Raw genomic sequence first — 21,539 nt, 5'->3', positions numbered from 1 at the left:
AGCGCTTCAGGGTGAGAGCCTCGAGAGATGTCCTCTGCGCGTGCGCTAGAAGTGCGCGCACCACTGCGCATGCTCTCAGGGAGCACTAACTACTGCGAGTGCGCGGGGCTAGCGCTAAGCGGAAATATGGTTTCCAGCCTGAGGAAAATGTGTTTTGTGGCTTGGGTTCGGAAGAGGTGTGCAAGGCAACGTAATGGTGCCATCCTGGGACGGTTAGGGACGAGAAGAGGAGGCCAAAGTCTGCTCACTGCTAGTCGCTTCCTCTGCCCAGTGTACCACACGAGCAGACACTAGCGCTTCCCAGTTCACAAAGCTTTCTCCGCACACCACCTCACAGCAATGGTTTTCTTCACGAGTTCCTATTTTTGCTGTCACTTCTTTGAATGTTGGGGACCCTTCAGCAATAATCATGAGAGAAAGTTGTTAGGTTTTTGAAATGTGCTCTCAACCTTCCTCAGCTCCAGAGTGCTGGCTTGTCACAGTCAGTCCTCAGGGGCCTCGGACTTGAGCAACCCTATCTCCACAGCGGTGGAATTACAGGTGGGGGTCTCCAGATCGGTTTATAATTCCGACGGTGAGGGGTTATTTTGTTCCGCTGTAGCCCAGGCTGGCCAGGAACACTATACAATCCTCTTGTTTCAGCCTCCCAAATACTGCTACACCACATCCGGCCATCAGCAGTAATAGGAAATCAAATACATTTCCGTAGTGATTTGTTCTTGTATTGTCTCAAAGACTTAGGATAACATTTATGTTCTAAATTTAGATTGAGGGGACTGGAGACATGGTTTAGCAGAGTTCCATTCTCAGCAGCTAAGGCCTGTAATTCCAGTTCCAGGGGATCTGATGCCCCCTCCTGGGCTCTTTAGGAACCTGCATTCCCACGTGCACATCCCCTCCCCCCTCCCGCCCAACACACACACATGCACATAAATTAAAAGTAAATCTTTTTAAAATGCTTTGTAGAGCCAGCACTGGGGAGACAGAGGAATACCACAAATTCAGCATGGTCTGCATAGCAAATTACAAGCCTGCCAGGAATATACAAGACTAAGCAGTTTAGATGAAGCACAAGTTTCATCAATATTCTGACCGAAAAAGTAAGATAGGAATTACAGCATAGTAATATTTTATGAACTAAAAATGAAAATGAAGGACTTTTAACCTTGAAAGGCTGGGGAGGGCTCGGAAACCTTCCAATTGTAGGGGCTAGAGAGTTGGCTCAGCAATTAAGGGAATAGGCTGCTCTTCCAGAGGCTGCAGGTTCAATTCCCAGCACCTAAACTCACCAGTAACTCTAGCTCCAGGGCCTCTAACATCCTCTTCCGGCCTTCCCCCTAGAGCTAGAGTTAGTAGTTGGGCACACACGTACACATAAATAAGAACTTTTTTTTATACTTTGTTTTTTGAGACAGATTTACTGTGTAACTAACCTTGGTTATCCTAGTACTCACTCTGTAGACCAGGCTGGCCTCAAACTCAGAGATCCACCTGCCTCTGCCTCCCAAGTGCTAGGATTAAAATTGTAAGCCAGCACTGCTTGGCAATAAGAACAAATTTTAAGGGAGTTGGAGAAATGACTCTTTCAGGGGGCCCAGATTCAGTTCTCAGTACCCACATGGCAACTCACAACCATTTGTAACTCCACTTCCAAAGGATGTGATGCCTTCTGATCTGAGGCTACTGGTCATGAAAATGGTACACACATACATGCAGACATAACATTCATGCACATAAAATAAGTCCTTTAAAAATCTTTTCAATAAAATTTAAAAGCTGGGCAGTAGTGGTACACACCTTTAATCCCAGCAATCAGGAGGCAAAGGCAGGTGGATTTCTGAATTCAAGGCCAGCCTAGTCTATGAAGTAGGTTCCAAGGACAGCCAAGGCTGCAGAGAAACCTTGTCTCAAAATAACAAAAATCAAAACTATGTAAATGATCAGTGGTATCTATCCTTTGGTTTGTCATAGGCTCCCTAACTGGGGTGTGTAGTGTCTTCCCAGGAAAAGTTTTGTCACAAACACCCTCTTGTCTCCACCTTATTACCAGTAATTCATCTCCTCTTGAAGATGTCCTCTTGAACGCCTTTCCTATTCAAAACCAAACAGAAACTGGCACAGAATCACCCATCTTAAGAGAAACTGTAAGGGACTAATAAATCAAATTAATGAAGATATGGGGAGAAAGGGCTCATGGGATACTCAGAGAGGAAAAGAACCCAAATGGATCAGAGAACTGAGAGAAGAAATGCAATCTCAAAAACTAGGTGGGAACTGCTGTCTGACTGAGGGAGGCTGGCTCATCCTCTCATGTTGCTTGTCTTGAGATAAGCAGCCTTGTTGGAAGGGCACAGAAGCAGCCCTGGAGGCCCGGGTTAGAAAGAACTGAGCCTCCAATAGTAGGGTGACCACTGTTCCACTTTGTCTAGGGTACTTGCAGTGAGAGTCCCACTTCCCGGGGCACCTTCAAGTCACAACTAGCACCAACTTGGCACCCATGTGAGAGGACCATCTCCAGCCCACCCAGCCTGGCAGTGACCGGTATCTTGGTTGTAGCTCAGCACCTCATCCACAGAAATGACACAAGCTAACCAAGGATGGCAGTTGCTTTAAAAACCAAGGGGAGGAACGCAGAGGTAGCTCAGGGGTTCAAAGTAAAAGCTGCTTTCACAAAAGACGCAGGTTCAGCTCCCAGCACCCACATGACAGCTCACAACTATCTTGGGGGTTTAGCTCAGTGGTAGAGTGCTCACCTAGCAAGCGCAAGGCCCTGGGTTCGATCCTCAGCTAAAAAAAAAAAAACAAAAAAAAAACCTGTCTTTAACTCTAGTTCCAGGGGTCTGATGCCCTCTCCTGTGTCTTTGGGCACCAAGAATATACATGGTGCACACACATACACACAGGCAATACACACATGGACATAAAAATAAATATAAGGACAGGCATAGTGGCACACTCCTTTAATCTCAACACTCAGAAGACATAGGCAGGCAGTGCTTTGTGAGTTCAAGGCCAGCCTGGTCTATGCAGTAAGTTCCAGGACAGTAAGGGTTACATAGAAAGACATTGTATCAAAAGCAAAAAAAAAAAAAAAAACCACCCTACAAATATGATCTCTGAGTTCGAGGCCAACCTGGTCTACAGAGCCAGTTCTAGGACAGCCAAGGATACACAGAGACATCACATCTCAAAAAAAAAAAAAAAAAAAAAAACACACATACAAAACAATAAAGAAAAGTTATACCTCACTCTAGCCTTAGATATTTTAATCACCTGTTTTGAGCAACTCTGGTAAAATGGTAAAGGTTAAAAGGTGAACTACAGGGAACTCTATGAAGGATGGGTCACTGCCTGACCATTAGCTACTTTACGCTTCTGGCACTTAGGCAGGGAAAACTAGTCTTGTAGACTAACTCTACTATGGAAACACAGCAGTCAGTATATGGGGCTAGACATGAGGCTCAGCCATTAAGAGCACTGGTTGCTCTTCCAGAGGACTCAGTAGACTTCCCAGGGCCCCAAGGGTGGCTCCAATCACTCATAAGTCCAGTTCCAAGGGATTCAGTGCCTACCCATGGCCATGTCAGAGGAGCTGTAGGTGACAACTGAAGTTCAAATCGTCAGCCCACCAGGAGGAAACTGATGGGTGAATCTAGGTCAGGCAAAGCCCCAAGACCATAGACCCCGGAGTCTTTTGCTTCTGCTGTGCCATTACATGTTTGCTGCTTGCTGCTGCTGTCTTCCCCTGGTGGCCAGCATGGTGTGAATGGTTGTGGAGAGATCCCTACTACCTGTAATGTAGTGTGTTCATCTCATGGAAACAACCCATTCGACTAGGCATTTTTATCTGTAGACTGTCTTGAAGATGATTCTCCCCTAAGCTGTAATGTCTAATTGATGATAATAATAATGATAGCTTATAAAGAGCTTTGATGAATAAAAATAAATACAAGGAAGCGTCACACAGCTAGAACACAATGAGAAGCCCTATAGACTGTGGCTTAAGTTAATGATTAAGAAAAACAACTGAGTCCCAGTAACCCAGCTAGCTTAAATTCTTTTAACCTTAATGTTGGGAGATGTGTTCACAAGTTTCGGAGTGCATTAATAGCTGAAACAAAGCTTTGAAAATAACTTAAAGTTAAACTAAGATGTTTTTGTCAAATAGCTTTGAGGTAAAAAACCCAAGAAGATAATCTCAAGTTTTAGAAAGGTACATAGTTGAATGTGGAACTCTTCATGGTCAGAGAACAAGAACAGCCCAATTATTACTAACTGATAAAGATTTAAAGTAGAGCTGACTGATTCTTTTTCACATATAAAATTTTGAATTGTGATTCCTTTAAGATTCCTTATAAGATTACCTTTCAAGATAAGTAATAAAATGATTGGCCTTTTCTTTGTAACTGTAAAATGCAGCCTGCCAAAAAAAAAGACCTAACTGAGAAGAATATATTGCTTGCCCACATGGTTAATCTATAACAAGTTGCTTGGGTATGAATGTTTGTGGGCTCTTGGGATAACCTGTTTTTCACCTGTAATAGGTAAAATGTTTAATCATGTAAGGGAATGGGAAACATGCTGTTTTTACTGTTTGTTTTGTATTCATTGCTATCATTCACTTGAAAAAACACAATGTAACCACATTGCAATTTTTATATTGCCTGAAAGATTCTGCTGGGGTACATAAGCTGTAAGTGAAAGAATAGAGATAGAGTTAGAGTAAAAATGGACTAGAAGGAAAATATCAAGAAGGAGAGAGTTAGAAGGAACTAGAAGGGAAACATCAAGGATAAAGATAGAGTTAGAAGGAAACATCAAGAACGAGAGAAGGAAAATAAAGACTAGAAAATGCAAAAGAATAAAGAAAAGGTCTGAAGGAAACCATCAAGAGAGTGTGTGAGTCTTTTTCCCTGATCTTCTCAGATAGAAAAGTCTTAGTATATGCAGATGCCCTGGATTCCTTCTGAGCCTTGGGCTATCTGGGGGCTGGCCCCCAGGCAACAATAACCCAGCAACCTATTCTGGCCTCCATGGGTACCAGCCACACACACAGTGAACTCACATAGATGCAAGGAAAACTCATAAAATAAAAATAAATCTTAAAACAAAAAACAAACAAACAAACAAAACATGGCAATGTGATGTCACTTAGCCATCTTACACAAAATTCAAGCCAGTCTATCTCAAAGCTAAGGCAGACTGGGTGAGCATAGTGGTATATGTCTTTAATCCAGGCATATCTCTGTGCATTCCAGGCCCACCAGAGTTGCATGGTAAGACCTTGTCACAAAACAAAAACTAAAGCAGAAAAATGTAATGGGCATCACTGTCTCCTCTCAGGTTGCTTTTCACAAAATCAGCAAGGACAGAGGCCTCTTGTTAGAAGTATCAGATGCTCACCCCTTACTAACACCAGCTGGACAATTCAAATAGAGGAAACTGGTTACCACCCACAAGGAAGTTGGCATGTTGCCTTACGCTCACGGAGGCCAGGAGAGGATCTCTTGGACGTGGAGTTACAGGTGCTTGTGAGGCACCCAGTGCAGGTACTAAGAACAGAACTTGGGTCCTCTGAAAAAGCAACAGGTACTCTTAACCAATGTGCCATCTCCCCACATATACCCCTCCTTTTTTAAAAAAAAAAGACAAGGTTTCATATAGCCTAGGCTGATATATAGCTGAGGATGACCAAATGCACTATTATCGGGGTGTGCCTCTACATGTGGCTGTTTTTTTCCCCCATTTTAATGCAAAAGCAGCCTCAAAGTGAACTAAGAAGACACAGAACAGAGCTGAGGCCAGAGCCACTGATCACTGCTTTATTCCAGGGAGCATAGTCAACTGCACTGTCTTCCCTTCTTCAGAAGGACAATCAGTCCCCAAGTTCACAGCAGGGGAAAACTTAGGATTCTTCCATGTGTAGTATACAGAAGCACAGACAGGAGTGCACACACACCCCACACAGAAGCCAGCCAGGAGTGCACACACACCCCACACAGGAGCCTAACAGTAGTGCACACACACCCCACACAGGAGCCTGACAGTAGTGCACACACACCCCTCACAGGAGCCCATACAGTAGTGCACACACACTCCACACAGGAGCCAAACAGGAGTGCACACACACCCCACACAGGAGCCAAACAGGAGTGCACACACACCCCACACAGGAGCCCAGGCAGGAGTGCACACACACCACACACAGGAGCCAGCCAGGAGTGCACACACACCCCACACAGGAGCCAGCCAGGAGTGCACACACACTCATACAGGAGCCCAGACAGTAGTGTACACACACCCTACATAGAAGCCCAGCCCTAGTAGACATAGCTAGTTCCAGGCCAGCCAGGGCTGTATAGTAAGACCACGTCTCAAAAAAATAAAATAAGTAAAAAGGTTACATGTGTTTGGGGTTGTAACTTAGTAGTGGAAGCAGAGTGTGTGCTAACACATGTGAGGCCCTGGGTTTGAGTCCCAGCATCCTCCTTGCAAGCCCCCAAAAACTTCAATCAGTAAAAATTAAAAACTGCTTAGGAAAAATAACAGATACATGGCTCACTTTATGGAGAGCTCGGTGCACAAAACTTGCCTAGCAAGAGACCCTGGATTCTATCCCTAATACCACACAGAAAATTATACCAATGAGATTCAAAATTTGCACAGTGCCAAGCATGATGGCAAACATCTGTAATCCCAACACCAGAAGGATAGGCAGGAGGGCTGCAAGCTTGAGGGCAGCCTGAGCTACAGAGCAAAACTCTACCTCAGAACAACAAAACAAACATAAATTAAGAATAAATAGATAGTGAAACCCTGTCTCGAAGCAGATGTGGCTGGAGAGGTTGCTGAGGGATTAAGAGTGCATAGCTCTTCCATGAGACCTGAGATCGGTTTCCAGTATCCATATCAAGTGACCTATAACTCCTGCTCCAGAGGGCCAATGCCTCTGGCCTTTGCAGATATCTGCACTCCCATGTACACACGTATACATAATTAAAAATAAAACAAACCTTAAAAACAGAAAAGGAAAGAAGGGATGGGGGACCAGAAAAAAAAAGAATAAATAAGTTTTCTTTTTCTAATAAAGGCCCCTCTCTCTAAAAGGGGGACAAAATGTCTAGTGGGGCCAGCAGGAACAATGAGATATGGAATGCTGGGACATCTCATCTAGGCTCAGATAATTTGACAGCTTTAAAAAGCTTTAGTGCTAAGCCAGGCATGGTGGCACATGCCTTTAATCCTGGCACTCGGGAGGCACAGGCAGGTAGCAGATCTCTGAGTTGAGTCCAGCCTGGTCTACAGACTGAATTCCAGGATAGCCAGTACTACACAAGAACCCCTGTCTTGAAAAACCAAAAAATATTTAATTTTTTTTTTAAAAAGGAAAGACTTCAGCCCTCGTACAGCTCAAGAGAAAAGCACAGGCTGTGGGTGAGAAGCCACATTACTTGGCTTTGGTAGGTTGAGACGAATGACAGCATGGGACAAAAGCTTAGTTAAAATTAGTTCTGACTCCATGTATGGAACCCTCAACTTCTGTGATTTCAGAGAGAAGCCATGGGGTGGGATCAGTCCTCAGACTGTAGCTAAGAATGGCTCTGGCATCGGCCCCATCAGGGTCAGGCAGCCAAGTGCACCTTTAAGGCAGAGCTGACCCATCAGGCTTGGAAGCAAGAGATGGAGAACAAGTTGTCAGAGGATTTCTAGTAAGACTAGAGACACAGAAGGCTAACTAAAGTCAATTTAAACAGCCTCCAAAGAGAAAAACCAGGGGTCTTATAAAAGGAAAAAACAAGAGCAAAAAGGCCCAGAATATCCATGGATGGGCAGATAAAGGAAACAGAGCAGTGGGTCAGATGCATGGAGATGGTCGCTGAGGTGGCTCTCCGTCCCACAAGGACTGTGCGTCACTGAATCCCAGCAGTTCTACATGAAGGTCATCTTCTTCCCCCAGATTCAGTGAGATGAGAGCCCAATCCACGGCCACAGCTCCTTAGCTGACCCTCTTCCCCAAGGCTCTCCACGCTGGCAGGAAGCTCCTGTTTTACCGCCAGGCTCGATTGAGGAGTTTCACCTGTGCCAGCCTCTTTGTGATCATGGTGGCAAAAACCAGGCCAAAAAGGACACTGCTGATTAGCACGTAGTCATAGTCATCCTTGAGAACATCAAACTGCTTAGATGGGTAAACTCGAGTTTGGTAAATGTCCAAACCATAGGCCACAACCTGAAAGACAGAACAGAATGAGAACTGGGAAAGACAGGCAGACAGTGAGTCACCAGCACCTTAGACTCAGTCAGGAAGCAGACAGGATCCTCAGGGCACAAAGCCACACTGCAGATGCCACATGGGGCCACTCACCAAACAAGTGGACTCCAAGCCTGATGGTGCTGTGTAGATGCCTCGCATTCGAGAGACTGTCTGATTATAGTTTATGAATCGCTCTGCGTGGATCTGGACATCTGGAGAATATGGGATCAGGTTCTCCTCTCTGCAAAACACAGCAGAGGGACACGGACTCTAAAAGCTGCTGTAAAGGGATCTCTTTCATGGCTGCCCTTCCTGGGACCTAGGAAGGCTCCAGGACACATATCAAACCTTGAATCTCCTTTGAGGAGTACTTGGGTTAGGTCGCACAAACGCAGCAGCTGAATGAATGGTGAAGGGCTATACGGAAGGCCGGTAGGAGAACGAGGTTAAGCACCAATTTGATAAGAACATATAACACGGGCTGGAAAGATGGCTCAGAGGCTAAGAGCACTGGCTATTCTTCCAGAGGTCCTGAATTCAATTCCCAGCAACCACATGGTGTCTCACAACCATCTGTAATGAGATCTGGCGCCCTCTTCTGGCCTACATGCATACACATGGGCAGGATACTGTATGCATAATAAATAAATCTTAAAAAAAAAAAAAAAAAGAACATATAACACAAACCAGGCATGGAGTTGTACACCCATAAATCCCAGCACTTAGGAGGCTGAGATAGGAGGACTGCCTCAAGTTCAAGGCCAGGCTGGACTAGTGAGATGCCATCTCAAGAACCAAACAAAGGCAACACGACACAGCTGCCCAGCAGTGCATACCAGAGAGGAAAGTCAAGCTGTTTCAAACCAGCATGCTGGACCACTGACGACTCATGCTCTTCACACCAGTGAAGTCCTCAGTCCCACTCACCCTCAGAAAGCCTGTCACCCTGCCTGCTCCAAGCCATCCTCCTCTGTTCCTCCTCCCACTGTCCACTTCTGGGTGTCCCAAAGAGAAAAGACTTCAGAACATAGGAGAGGAGACAGACCCAGATGGTAGGGAAGCGTTCACGCTAATGGTGAACAATTGACGAGCTTCAGGCCTCCTCCCCAGCCTGCCCCTTCCTCACCTTCTTCCTCCCTAGGCCTCTCTCCACCCTTCACTGCCCTAGGTGTGCGCCCTCTTACTCAACAGACAGGACTCCAGGACCTTGGTGCTGCTTCCTCTGCCTGTAACAGTCTCCCTCAGGTACCACACAGCAGGAGCTACACCAACCACCTTCAGATCACCTTTCCCAAAGGATTTCCCAGGCCTGATCTCCAGTTCTCCCACACACACTCACTTGTTACCAGGAGGTAGACTCACGGTCATTTGTGCACCTCAGCCCCGGCACGGCAGACTGAGTACTGACATTACCAGCGGGGTTAAGTTCCTGACAGTCAGGACTTGTCTCACCTGCTTTGTTCTGTTGGGATCTCAGGACGTCGGGGATCCAGCAAGGCCTTGGGGAGGGAAAGGATCGCTCCAGAAGGCAGCCCAACTGCACAGGAAGAAAGGAAGGTTCATATTTATCTAATCCTGAATGAGGGCCATAGGTGGCTGTTTGAGCCATGCCCTGAAGCATGGTAGTGAGGTAGCAGGGAGCCGGTACACCTGCCTATGACCTTGAGGTACATACCCCTGGGGTGGGACCCTTAAGACCTAGGATACAAGTACTTGGTGCTTTCTTCGCTACCTCCTGGTTTGGGGTTACATAGAAGTTTACAATTAAGAGTTTAAAACAGCTGGGCAGCAATGGTGCATGCCTTTAATCCCAGCACTCAGGAGGCAGAGCCAGGCAAATCTCTGTAAATTTGAGGCCAACCTGGTCTACAGAGCGAGAGCCAGGACAGGCCCCAAAACTACACAGAGAAACCCTGTCTCAAAAAACCAAAAAAAAAAAAAAAAGAGTTTAAAATAAACAAAGAAAAAAACAGGTCATCAATGTCCCATTAATCAAAAACAAAAAAAATGAAGGGGACAGTAAACCATAATTCCCATGGGTATGAGTGAAGGTGCCTGGTGCTGAAGACACTGGTTTCTTCACATATTCTAGCAGGCCTGAGGCATGTGGGCTGCTGGGTAATGCAGCCAGGAAGGCAGAGAACTAACCATTAGACAACACCAGTTTCATAATCAAATGGTGACCAAAGGTCCTGTGATGTCCAGAGCTTGCTCCCTCCTACTTGACATAACAACCAGTGCCTGTCAAAGCTAAGAGTCCCAAATGCCTTGGATAAACTCTAGACTATCACTGAGTCCCAATCTTAGACTCTACCAAATAAGCTCTCTGGTTTCAAGTCTGTACAGCCTGTGTTAAGAATGACATGGGGTAGGAGAGCCTGGAGAGAGATGACTCAGTGATTAAGAGCACTCACCGGCTGTCCTTCCAGGGAACCGGGGTTCAATTCTCACAACTACTTGTAACTGTCTGTAACTCCAGTTCCAGTAAATCCAATGGCCTCTTCTGGCCTCCCTGAGCAACAGCCACACATGTGGTATATAGATGTGTGCAAAACATCCATACACATAAAATAGTTTTTTAAAGTTTAAAAAAATGGTATCAGAGTCAGGCATGGTGATGAACACCTTGAATTCCAGCACTTGGAAGGCAGAGAGACGATTTCAGGGATTAGAGGCCAGCCTGGTCTACATAGTGAGTTCTAGGACAGCCAGGGCTATGTCTATCTCAAAAACAAACAAATCAGGATGCTGGGCATTCAAGGGGGGGAGGCAGGAAGAATAGAAGTTCGAGGCTATCTTGGGTCATGTAAGATCCAGTCTCAAACAACAACAAAGAATGACATGGAAAGTCAGACACAGAAGGACAAGTTCCATACTAGATGGTAGAGGAAAGAGAAAGAGAGCCTAGGGAACGCCAGGCTACAGGGAAGTAGAAGATGGACTTTGTAGAGGGAGGGAAGAGATCAACAGAGGGGGAAGGAGAGTGGGGGAGGGCATAAATAACAACAAAGAATGACACATTATTTTGTATGCTAATCTTATATATATATAAAACAAATAGACATTAGGGATGGCTCTCTAAGCTGTGAGAAAGCACCAAAGAAAGGAAATGGTCCATGAGAATCAAGGACTGAGCAAAGGTTGTCAAAGCTGAACTAAGCAAAGAGAAAGAGAGCCTAGTCTCTGCTGGCAGTGCATCCCCACTTCAGTGTGAACCTGTCTCTGCTGGCAGTCAGTGCATCCCCATTTCAGTGTGAACCTGTCTCTGCTGGCAGTGCATCCCCACTTCAGTGTGAACCTGTCTCTGCTGGCAATGCATCCCCACTTCAGTGTGAACCTGTCTCTGCTGGCAGTGCTCCCCATTTCAGTGTGAACTAGTCTTTGCTGGCAGTGCATCCCCATTTCAGTGTGAACCTGCCTCTGCTGACAGTGCATCCCCATTTCAGTGTGAACCTGTCTCTGCTGGCAGTGCATCCCCACTTCAGTGTGAACCTGTCTCTGCTGGCAGTGCATCCCCACTTCAGTGTGAACTGTCTCTGCTGGCAGTGCATCCCCACTTCAGTGTGAACCTGTCTCTGCTGACAGTGCATCCCCACTTCAGTGTGAACCTGTCTCTGCTGACAGTGCATCCTCACTTCAGTGTGAAGCCCTCCTCCCAACACTCACTGAGCAAGTGCCGGCTGGTGATTCCACGCTCGGTGATGGTAGCCTCCATGGCACTGATTGAGGAGGGGAAGATGTAGGACTGCTGGAGGACCTGGGGCAGCTGGGGACGGTCTAGAGAGCTGAAGGCGGTGGCATTATACTGCTCAGTGCCCTCATAGAGCTCCAGGGCGGTCAGTTCATTGCGCCGAGCCTTAGAGTTCCAGTATTGGTACTGTGGGCAGAAGGAGGCAATTTGGGTTTAGTGCTGAGTCAACTGAAGAGGGAGGTTGCACTACAGATGCCATTAACAGCAGCTGCAGACCAGAGAGGAAAAGACCCAGTTGTCCCCAGCTCTTCCTTGTTGCAATTTTACTAACTTCCATGACAGCTTTGTCTAGGCTGTCCAACGTTGTCCATGACACAGGCACTGCCCATGTTCTCTGCCATAGTCATAGTAACAGCAGCCACCCTCTGGGAGCTTATGAGGTGCACTGTTCTGAGCTAGCCTGGAGGAGACTACTACTGTCCTTATTTCACAAAGCAACCAGAGAGCTCACAAGATTAGGTCAAGGTTCTACAGACAGGAATGGGAAGAGCAGAGCTCAAGACCAAGCAGTCAGATCTGACCCCCAGGTCCCACCCCATCTGCTACTTTCCAGGGAGCTGGGACGTTGAGAAAGCAAAGTGGCTGCTGTTGCTAGAAAGAATGTAGGATTCGGGGACCTTCTGAGCATCTGTGTCCCTGGCAGTGACTCCTTACCACCACCCAGTTCTCTGAATGCACGAGGTGGACGGGGCCCTTGGCCTTCTTCTGCACAGAGGAGTGGATGATGCGGCCAGTAACACCATCAATGAGGAAGATGCCGATAAAGGTGCGCTCATGGTGGACATCCGTGCTCTCTGTCACCACAGCCAGCAGGTTGGGGTTCAGACTCTAGAGAGGGAAACCACAATGACAAACTTTAGGAGCCATGATAGCATGGATAACTTGGATCTCCTGTGAGCCCTGGGGCCTGAGGCCAATACAGAGCTCAGCCGCTTGACAAAGGAACCAGCATTGCAGAGCAAAACAGCTCCCTATGTAGTTTCTCAATTCAGTGCTTGCTTTAAATATTCTGAGGACTGGGGCCACACTGCATGCCTCGCGTGTCCCTTAATCCTCTCCAAAACCTTATGATGCAGCCACCCCACACAGTGGAGCTTAGGACCAAAGCCAGCTGCAAGTGCCGTGTGTGCTGGGCCATCCAGCTCACCACCACCCCTTTCTTTGGAGACAGAATGTCATTATGCAGTCTAAGCTGGCCTTAGAGTTACAATCCTCCCACCTCAGCCTTCTGAGTGATGGAATTAAAGTGTACCACCCTTCTCTAAGGTAGCTGGTTACCCACAAATCACCTGATGGACTGATTAACCTTTAACCCCAGAAGACTGTAGTCATATCTGTGCTATTAACAAAACTAGCATCTAGCTGAGAGGGCCACACCGCAAGCACTGGGAGAAGATGAACAGCTCACGTGATGTCCACAACCAGCAGAGAAAGCTGTATCTGTTTAGGCTCGGTACATAGCTGGGAGGCAGAGTACTTTTCCTAGCATGCCAGAAGCCTTGAGTACATCTACAGCACACACACACATTTCACAGACATCAAGACACAGGAATCAAATAACTTGACCAGAATTTCAACACTAACTTTCCTTAAAGCCTTACTTGGGCCAGTGAAATGCCTCCGCAGATAAAGATACTTGCCACCAAGCCTCCTCTCAACCTGAGTCCAAACCCCAGGACCGACATGGTGGAATATGACAGCCCACTCCCACAAGATGTTCTCTGACCTCCACATACATGCCACAGTGCATGCCCTATCCCCACATATACAAAATCATAAGTAGGACATGTTAGCGCACGCCTTTAATCCCAACACTCAGCGGCAGGGTAATCTCTATGAATTCAAGGATAGCCTGGTCTACAAAGTGAGTTTCAAGCCAGCCAGGGCTATATGCAACTCTGTCTCATAAAAAATAAATCTAAAAATTATACACATTAATAAATAAAAACCGGCCTTCCCCATTGCCAGGCTGTGGCATACCTTATAGAGTACACTTCGATCCCCCATCACCCGGCCCTGGGAGTGCACGTGTTCGCTGCTGCGCTTCCCCTTCACCTTGACGACCCGCTGCACTTCTGGGGGAATGGTGAGTTCCCAACTCAGTTCTGTGGTGAGATCCTAGGGAAAAGCAAGAGCACTTTGTAGTGGGAGATAGGCCAGGGCCAGATAGGGAGTCAGGCGTCCTACAGCTGGCCCAGCCTGCAGTGTGGTATCTGAGTCCTGTGGACTAGAAGGATCAGGGACGACTCGGCTTAGGCTGGATGGATAGGTAAGTCAGTGATGTGCCTGCTGAGTTGGACTACCACACTCAGATAAAGAAGTCTGCTGCTGGCTGCACTTGTAATCCCAGTACAGGGAAGGTGGAGACAGGAGGTCCCCAGGGGTTCACTGGCGAGCCAACCTAGCCTACTCAGTGAGCTCCAGACCAGTGAGAAATCCCACAAAGTTAAACAACAAGGTGGCTGGCACCTGAGAGATGCCATGAACATTGTCCTCTGGCCACTATACATATGCATACATGTGCACTTACACCCTCACACACTTGTATACACACACAAAAGCAAGACTTGTAAGGAAGTTTGGAAGTCTCTGTTTAGAAAAAAAAAAAAAAAAAAAGATATAGCTGGGTCTACATGGTAAGTTCCAGGCCAGCCAGGCAGGGCTACACAGTAAGATCTTATCTCAAAGAAAGATACTAAACCTGGTAAGATGGCTCAGCTGGGAAAGGGGCTTGCCACCAAGCCTGACAACCAGGGTTCAATCCCTGAAGCCCATATGATGAAGGAGAGAAACAATTACTGCAAGGTATGCTCTGAGCTCTGATCTCCACATGCGTGTCATGGCATGTGGGCTCATGCTTGTATACGCATGTACACATACATACTTCCCTATACTCATACAGAATAAATAAATGTAATTTTTTTAATTAAGAAAACAAGAAAGGGAGGCTGGAGAGATGGCTCAGTGGTTAAGAGCACTGACTGCTCTTCCAGAGGACCTAGGTTCAATTCCCAGCACCCACATGGTGGCTCACAACTGTCTGTAACTTCAGTTCTAGGGGACCCGACACCCCTCACAAAGACATACATGCAGGTAAAACATCAATGCACATAAAGTAAAAATAAATTATTAAAAAAAAAAAAAAAAAAAAAAAAAGAGGGGCCGGAGTGATGGCTCAGCAGTTAAGAGCACTGGCTGGGTTCAATTTCCAGCACCCACATGGTAGCTCACTATTGTCTGTAACTCCAGTTCCAAGCGATCCCGTACCCTCTCACAGAGTATATAAAGGCAAAACCCTAGCACACATTAGATCGATAGGTAGACAGACAGACAGACAGACAGATAGACAGACAGACAGTTTTTTTTAAGAAAGAAAGAAAGAAAGAAAGAAAGAAAGAAAGAAAGAAAGAAAGAAAGAGAAGAAAGAAAAACACTAAAGCAAGGAGCTGGAAATGGAGCTCAATTTATAATCCCAGAACTCAGGAAGCTGAGACAAGAGGATACCATGAGTTCAAGGCTAGCCTGAACTACACAGTAAGATCCTGCCTCAAAATAAACAAATAAGTAAGTAGGGTTTCTGAAAAAAATAATGAAGCAGAGCTGGGCAGTCAGTGGCGATGCATATTTTTAATTCCAGCACTCAGGAGAAAGAGGCAGGCGGATGGATGTCTGTAAGTTCGAGGCCAGCCTGGTCTACGGAACAAGTTCTAGGATAGCCTAGTCTACAGAGCGAGTTCCAGGGCAGTCAGGGCTGTTAGACAGAGAAACTCTGTCTCAAAAAAACTTTAAAAAAGAGAGGAAGGAAGGAAGGAAGGAAGGAAGGAAGGAAGGAAGGAAGGAAGGAAGGAAGGAAGGAAGATCTAAGCAGAAAAGACATTAAGTGAAAATGCAAATAAGTAAAATAAATATAGATCTGTTCTCTTTGAGAAAGACATAATTTTATGAGACATGTAGATACATGTGTCCATACAGCTATGCTTACAGTATCACTAACACATAGCAAACAGCTGGCAAGGACAGCTCGGAATGGGATACAGGGGTGTGTATATTTGCTCAGGGGATCTTTTTTCTTTTTTTTCTTTTTTAAGATAGGGTCTCTCTTCATATGCTGGCTGTCTTGGAACTCACTATGTAGTCATCCAGGTTATTTTACACATGTGGGTGCTTTGCCTGCATATATATTTGTGCAGCACAGGAGATCAGAAGATTGTTAGATTCCCCTGGGGCTGGAGCCACAGGTGGCTGTGCTGCCATGAGGGTGCGGGGAACAAACCCAGGTCTGCTGTAAGAGCAGCCAGTGTTCTTCGCCACTGAGCCATCTCTCTGGCCCCTCTAATATTTTGAATAAAAATTTTATTAATAGGGGCTGGAGAAATGGTTCAGTGGCAAACCACTATCTGAAGCAAAAGCACTAACTGCTCTTCCAGAGGACCCAAGTTCAGCTGCTAACACCCATGTCAGAAGGCTCACAGTAGTGTGACTCCAATGCCCAGGGGCTCAGCATTCTCTTCCTACATCCACTGGCATCTACACACATGCCCTTACATGAACACATATACACATAATTAAAAATAACAGCAGAGTTGTAGAGGTGGCTCCATGGGTGAGAGGACTAGCTGTTCTTCTAGAGGACCTGGGTTCATTTCTGAGCACCCACATGGCAGCTCAATAATCTGAACTCCTATCACAAGGCCTAATAACCTCTTCTGGCCTCTAAGGGAACCAGGCATGCAGGGGATACATAGACATATATGTATGCAAAAAAATAAAAAATAAAAATAAAACTTAATTGTTTCTCAGGCTAAGTATCATGATCTTATTTATTTTTATCTATTTATTATTTGTGTATTTATTTGTTTGTTTATGTATGCATGTAGAGGTCAGAGAACAACCTGTGAATGTTAGTTTTCTCCTTCTAGCATGTGGGTTTGAGAGACAACACTAAGATTGTCAAGCTTTGCAGTGAGTGCCTTTCCCTGTTGTTACCCATGTGGACATGAAAACAGGCTGTTGACATAGTATGTGCCAGATTACAAAGTTAGCAAGCAAGGAGGCTGAAGTGCTAATCCCAGCAGCTGAGTCTAAGCTGCTAATTGCTGTTTTACCTCTCAAGACATACTAAAGGACAGAAGAGGAAGGCTCTCTGGTGACCAAACACCACCCAAAGTTCTCTCTAGGTAGCCCTGCTACCAAGGCCAGCCCACCGTGAACTTCAGAGCCAGCATGCATGGATACTGGCAAAGGCTGAACCCCTTCAGAGCCAACTGACCCATTTCTGGAAAGAGTCCAAAGCACATATTCTGTTGAAATTTGCCTTTGTATAAATGCCCGACTCAACCCTCACCCGTGCCCCCTGCCTCCATCGTCAGAGTAGCATGACGCACCCTTTCTAGACTTCAGGGTCTGTGGGACACCACTCTGCACTGTTCTACCCAAAGCACTGAGGACTAAGTCCACCACAAAGAACCTGCCCACCCAGTGTTGGGGGATATTCGATCGTATTGTGAACCCCAAGTCTGCATTTGCGTTAATTAAATCAAATTAACCTTGGGTCAGGAGGCAGAGTTAGCAACCAGTTGACAGAAAGTAATCATACAGCATCAGAGGGCATCTGGAGATAGTGGTAGGGAAGGGGTTTGGAGTATCAAAGTTTTGTTTGGTGGAGTGAAAGGATGCTCTCTTTCAGAAATGCCAGCAAGGAAAGGTTAGCTAGGCTTCACCCAAGCTTCTGAATCTCAAGTTGTATTTATAAATAAACAATAGAGATTTAGGTGAAGCTACCTTTAGCCTCAAAGGCCGAGCCAGTGCCTGTAGGAACAGAATTCCCACCAGGCTGCAGCCTGAGCGGCCAGGAACTGCAGAGTGGCAATTGCTGGCTAAAACAGATTAAGGTTCAGCCACTGTGCCGAAGTTAAAACAACAACCCAGCGTGAACAAATGGGTGCCTTTGAATCAGGCATCAGGCCACTGTTTAGCCAAACAACAGCAAAGACCCACAGTGCCTCACGAGGACAGCCAGCTGCTTCTTCCCTACCTTCCGAAGCCGATATCCGCTGAGCCGCCCCTGCTCTGCATCCACCAAGTAGAAGAAGATGGAGGGAGCAAGTTCATGTAGCTGTCGTAAGACATTCCGAGTAGCTGGAAAAGCTGTGACCTTGAAAAACCCAGATAGCCCAGCAGTGTTACACGCAAGTGCAGAAACCTTGAAGCCCATTTCTCAAGAGCCATTAGTGCTTGCCCACTAAAGAAAGCTTTGAGCATCAAACAGTGAACCAGAAAACCAGTCACTGGATTCATTTAAGGCTTAAATAAGGCTCTGTTAAGAACCTCAGTGTTGGGCTGGAGAGATGGCTCAGAGGTTAAGAGCACCGTCTGTTCTTCCAAAGGTCCTGAGTTCAATTCCCAGCAACCACATGGTGGCTCACAACCATCTGTAATGAGATCTGGTGCCCTCTTCTGTATACATAATAAATAAGTCTTAAAAAAAAAAAGAAAAGAAAAAAAAAGAACCTCAGTGTTGCTGGGAGGTGGTGGCGCAGAGGCACGAGGATCTCTGTGAGTTCAAAGACAGCCTGGTCTATAGAGTGAGTTCCAGGACGGCCAGAGCCACACAGAGAAATTCTGTCTCAAAAACCAAGCACCAAAAAACCAAAAGCCAAACAAACCAAAGAACTTCAGAGTTAGGGGCTGGAGAGTTAGTTCAGTGGTTAAGAGCATGGACTGTTCTTCCAGAGGCCATGAGTTAAATTCTCAGAATGCATATTGGGTGACTTACAACCACCTATAATTCCAGCTCCAGGGGGATCTGATGCTTCCGGCCTCTACAGATACCTGCACTGATGTGCACATACAAACACATGATTCAACTAAAAAAAGAGAAAAGATACTGGCCAGGTGTAGCGGTGTGCTCCTTATGAACCTAGGTGCTGACCAGGGCAGTCATACTCTGAGGGTGGCCTAATGACAACATGTGCTGTGTGGTGTGTGGGCCACCTCTGTCCCAGGGTATGTCTGACACCCATCCCATACCCAGCTCTGCACAGAAGACTCCACCCCCCCAAGACAAAGCACCTTGTATTCATCATCCACCAACAGCAGCACCTTGGCGTAGTCTTGATCCATGACTGGGAGAAGCAAGGACTGCAAGATGGGGCGCTTAAGCACTGGGGGAGCCACCTGGCTCCACTTGCCAAAAATGGGGTTGAAGACAAACAGAGAGCTCATTCCTGTTTCCTACAATGGGCAGAAAACAGTCAGATTCCAACACAGAAGGAACAACATCCTACAGGTAGCCCTGGGATGCTGAGGACCACGAGGAACTCCCTGCTTTCTGGCATCTTAGTAGAAAGTAAACTCTTGACCGCAGATGACTGGTCCCTAGGCTGATGTGAAAAGGGAAAGGCCTGGACTGGTTCTGGCTCCAACTCTAGCTAAGAACTGGGCATGCTAAAGAGCAAATCAAAGTCAAGACCAGGCCAAGGTAGCAGTGCATACCTTTAATCCTAGCACCTTCAGATCTCTGCAAGTTCCAGGCCAGCTTAGTCTATATAGCTAGTTTCAGGCCAGCCAGAGCTACACAGTGAGACCCTCTCCCCCAAAGAACAAGTCAAGCATAATTCAGCAGTCTCATGATTGCTGGATTCAAAAAAGGATCTGCCAAACCCCACCTCACAACACTGCTAGTTGAATGAATCCATGCAAATCCATTCAAATTCTAGAGGCAGAAATCACAATAGCTTTGTGCCCCGTTTGCTCTCATAGAGAGGAAACAGCCACTTGGCTCTCAGGGACAGCCTCGCTACGAAGGGAAAGCACCAGCTGAAGGAGGAGAGGGTTCCCAGCCAGTTCCACATCAGAGCTGGGTGGTTCCTCCACCCAGGCCAGAAAACGGCAGGAACAAGACTTCTTTCTAACCCAAGAGCTTCTCACAGAATGCCCAAGGCAACACCTGGTGGCTCCAGTCAGCATGGCTGCCTCACCTTGTCCTTCACCAGCAGCGTGCACTGAGGTGGGTGGGGAAAATGAGCAGTAGTCCTCTGGACCATCAGCTTAAAGGAGGAGTCTGCCTTAACATTGGGCAGATACTGTTTCCACAGGATGGTGCCAGAGCTGCTCTCAATGCCAAAGAGCTGGAAGAGAAACAAATATTTGACTCACAACTAGAAAGAAACAGAAGAATTGATTCAACCCTTGCAAACTGGAACAAAATAAGTCTGCTGCCTGTGACTGCATCTGAGGTTTGCTTTCTAGGGTTCACATGCTCACCTTGCCTGAGGCTGTTACCATCACCATCATCTTCTGCAAGTTGAACTCATCTCTGGCCAATGTGTCAATGTTGATCTCATTCTTAATCTGGCTTCGGGGCTTCCGAGCATCGTAGAACATTTTCCAGAGGTGGGAAGTCCAGGCCTGGAGCAGGATGAGCTGAGATGACAGACGTTTCAGGAACATGCCCAGCAAGCCGTCTGGTGTTGGGGAAGAAGGAAGGCACTCCCATCAGACTAGGAGTCCAGCAAGAAGATGTGTGCTTTCCCAGGAGCACTCTCCTATAGAACCTTCCAGTCATTCACACTCCAGGCCACAAATTCAAGGGGCAGTCTGTGTACAATGTCAGCAGCCCCACACTCTGGTACAGCCATGCACAAGCTTCCAAAACCTCCTTACCTGGCTCTTAGGACTTCACCTGCCTAGAATCTTGTAATAGGAGACTAAGAGGTAAGGAATCAGCCATGCAGGATGTAGCCATGCTGGGATGACCATCTTGTGCCACAGCCAAGCCAAAGTGTGGGTCTCCAGTGCAGTGGGAGCAGGTGTATGCATGAATGGTGCTTCCATCTCCCATTGCTTCATTCTACTTTGTTACCCTGCTCCCAGCATCCCTTCCTGCAAGCCATTCCTAAGGCCATCATTCTCCCTTGCCCCTGACTCCATTGGTGAGGCATTTCCCGGAAAGTGTCCTCCAACAGAGATGTGACAGGTGCGTGATACCATGGTAAGGAGAAGGGTCTTGGGAGTCTGACAGGCTTGAAATGAAATCCAGGCTCTAACCTCTTCTGCTGTGTAACCCTAAAAAATGTGCTTAACCTTTGTGCCTTTGGTCCCTCATCTATTAAATGGCATGCAACTCAGAGGCTTGTTACAAAGAACAGATCCTATGACATCCACTCAGGATTGTGTACGGCGCCCAGTGCGTGAGCAGTGCTCCTTGAGAGTATTATCTTTAGCTGGGCAGTGATGGCACACGCCTTTAATCCCAGCACTCAGGAGGCAGAAACAGGTGGGTCTCTGTGAGTATTCTCTTTGCTCATCTCTTTTCTACCATCCTCAACTCAATGAGAGGCAGAGAAGCAAGTCACAGGCAGAGCAGTCCACACATACACGGTGTGTGTCTCACCGATGCAAGTCAAAAAAACAATGAACCACAGACTAGCCATGTGGGCAAGCAAGACGCAACAGGCAGCAAGAAGAGGATTTACCTTGAATCGCTGGGTCCAGCAGCAGAAATAGATAGTAAAGTCAAATTAATTCTCAGCTTAA

General features: G+C 46.6%; 1 protein-coding gene across 2 annotated transcripts in view; it reads right to left on the bottom strand.

Moving 5' to 3' along the window:
* Nucleotides 1-7,347: 7,347 nt before the first annotated feature.
* Emc1 (ER membrane protein complex subunit 1) overlaps nucleotides 7,348-21,539 on the bottom strand; it is a 25,514-nt gene continuing 11,322 nt past the window's right edge. Inside the window, exons 14-24 of one of the 2 annotated variants that reach the window (XM_036178722.1) lie at nucleotides 21,479-21,487; nucleotides 20,268-20,467; nucleotides 19,982-20,131; nucleotides 19,074-19,235; nucleotides 18,037-18,156; nucleotides 13,983-14,120; nucleotides 12,657-12,830; nucleotides 11,918-12,128; nucleotides 9,704-9,788; nucleotides 8,363-8,492; nucleotides 7,348-8,227 (exon numbers count right to left, since the gene is read on the bottom strand). In XM_036178722.1, the coding sequence (XP_036034615.1) occupies nucleotides 8,048-8,227; nucleotides 8,363-8,492; nucleotides 9,704-9,788; nucleotides 11,918-12,128; nucleotides 12,657-12,830; nucleotides 13,983-14,120; nucleotides 18,037-18,156; nucleotides 19,074-19,235; nucleotides 19,982-20,131; nucleotides 20,268-20,467; nucleotides 21,479-21,487 (1,559 nt within the window). In that variant the 3' untranslated portion in view covers nucleotides 7,348-8,047. The remainder of the gene's footprint in view (nucleotides 8,228-8,362; nucleotides 8,493-9,703; nucleotides 9,789-11,917; nucleotides 12,129-12,656; nucleotides 12,831-13,982; nucleotides 14,121-18,036; nucleotides 18,157-19,073; nucleotides 19,236-19,981; nucleotides 20,132-20,267; nucleotides 20,468-21,478; nucleotides 21,488-21,539) is intronic. The other variant, XM_036178723.1, reaches the window with a different exon arrangement.

The sequence above is a fragment of the Onychomys torridus genome, chromosome 2 (assembly GCF_903995425.1).
Source record: "Onychomys torridus chromosome 2, mOncTor1.1, whole genome shotgun sequence".
Classification (NCBI taxonomy): Eukaryota; Metazoa; Chordata; class Mammalia; order Rodentia; family Cricetidae; genus Onychomys; species Onychomys torridus.
The sequence above is the reverse complement of the archived record's forward strand: the minus strand, read 5'-3'. Positions and strand labels throughout refer to the sequence as shown.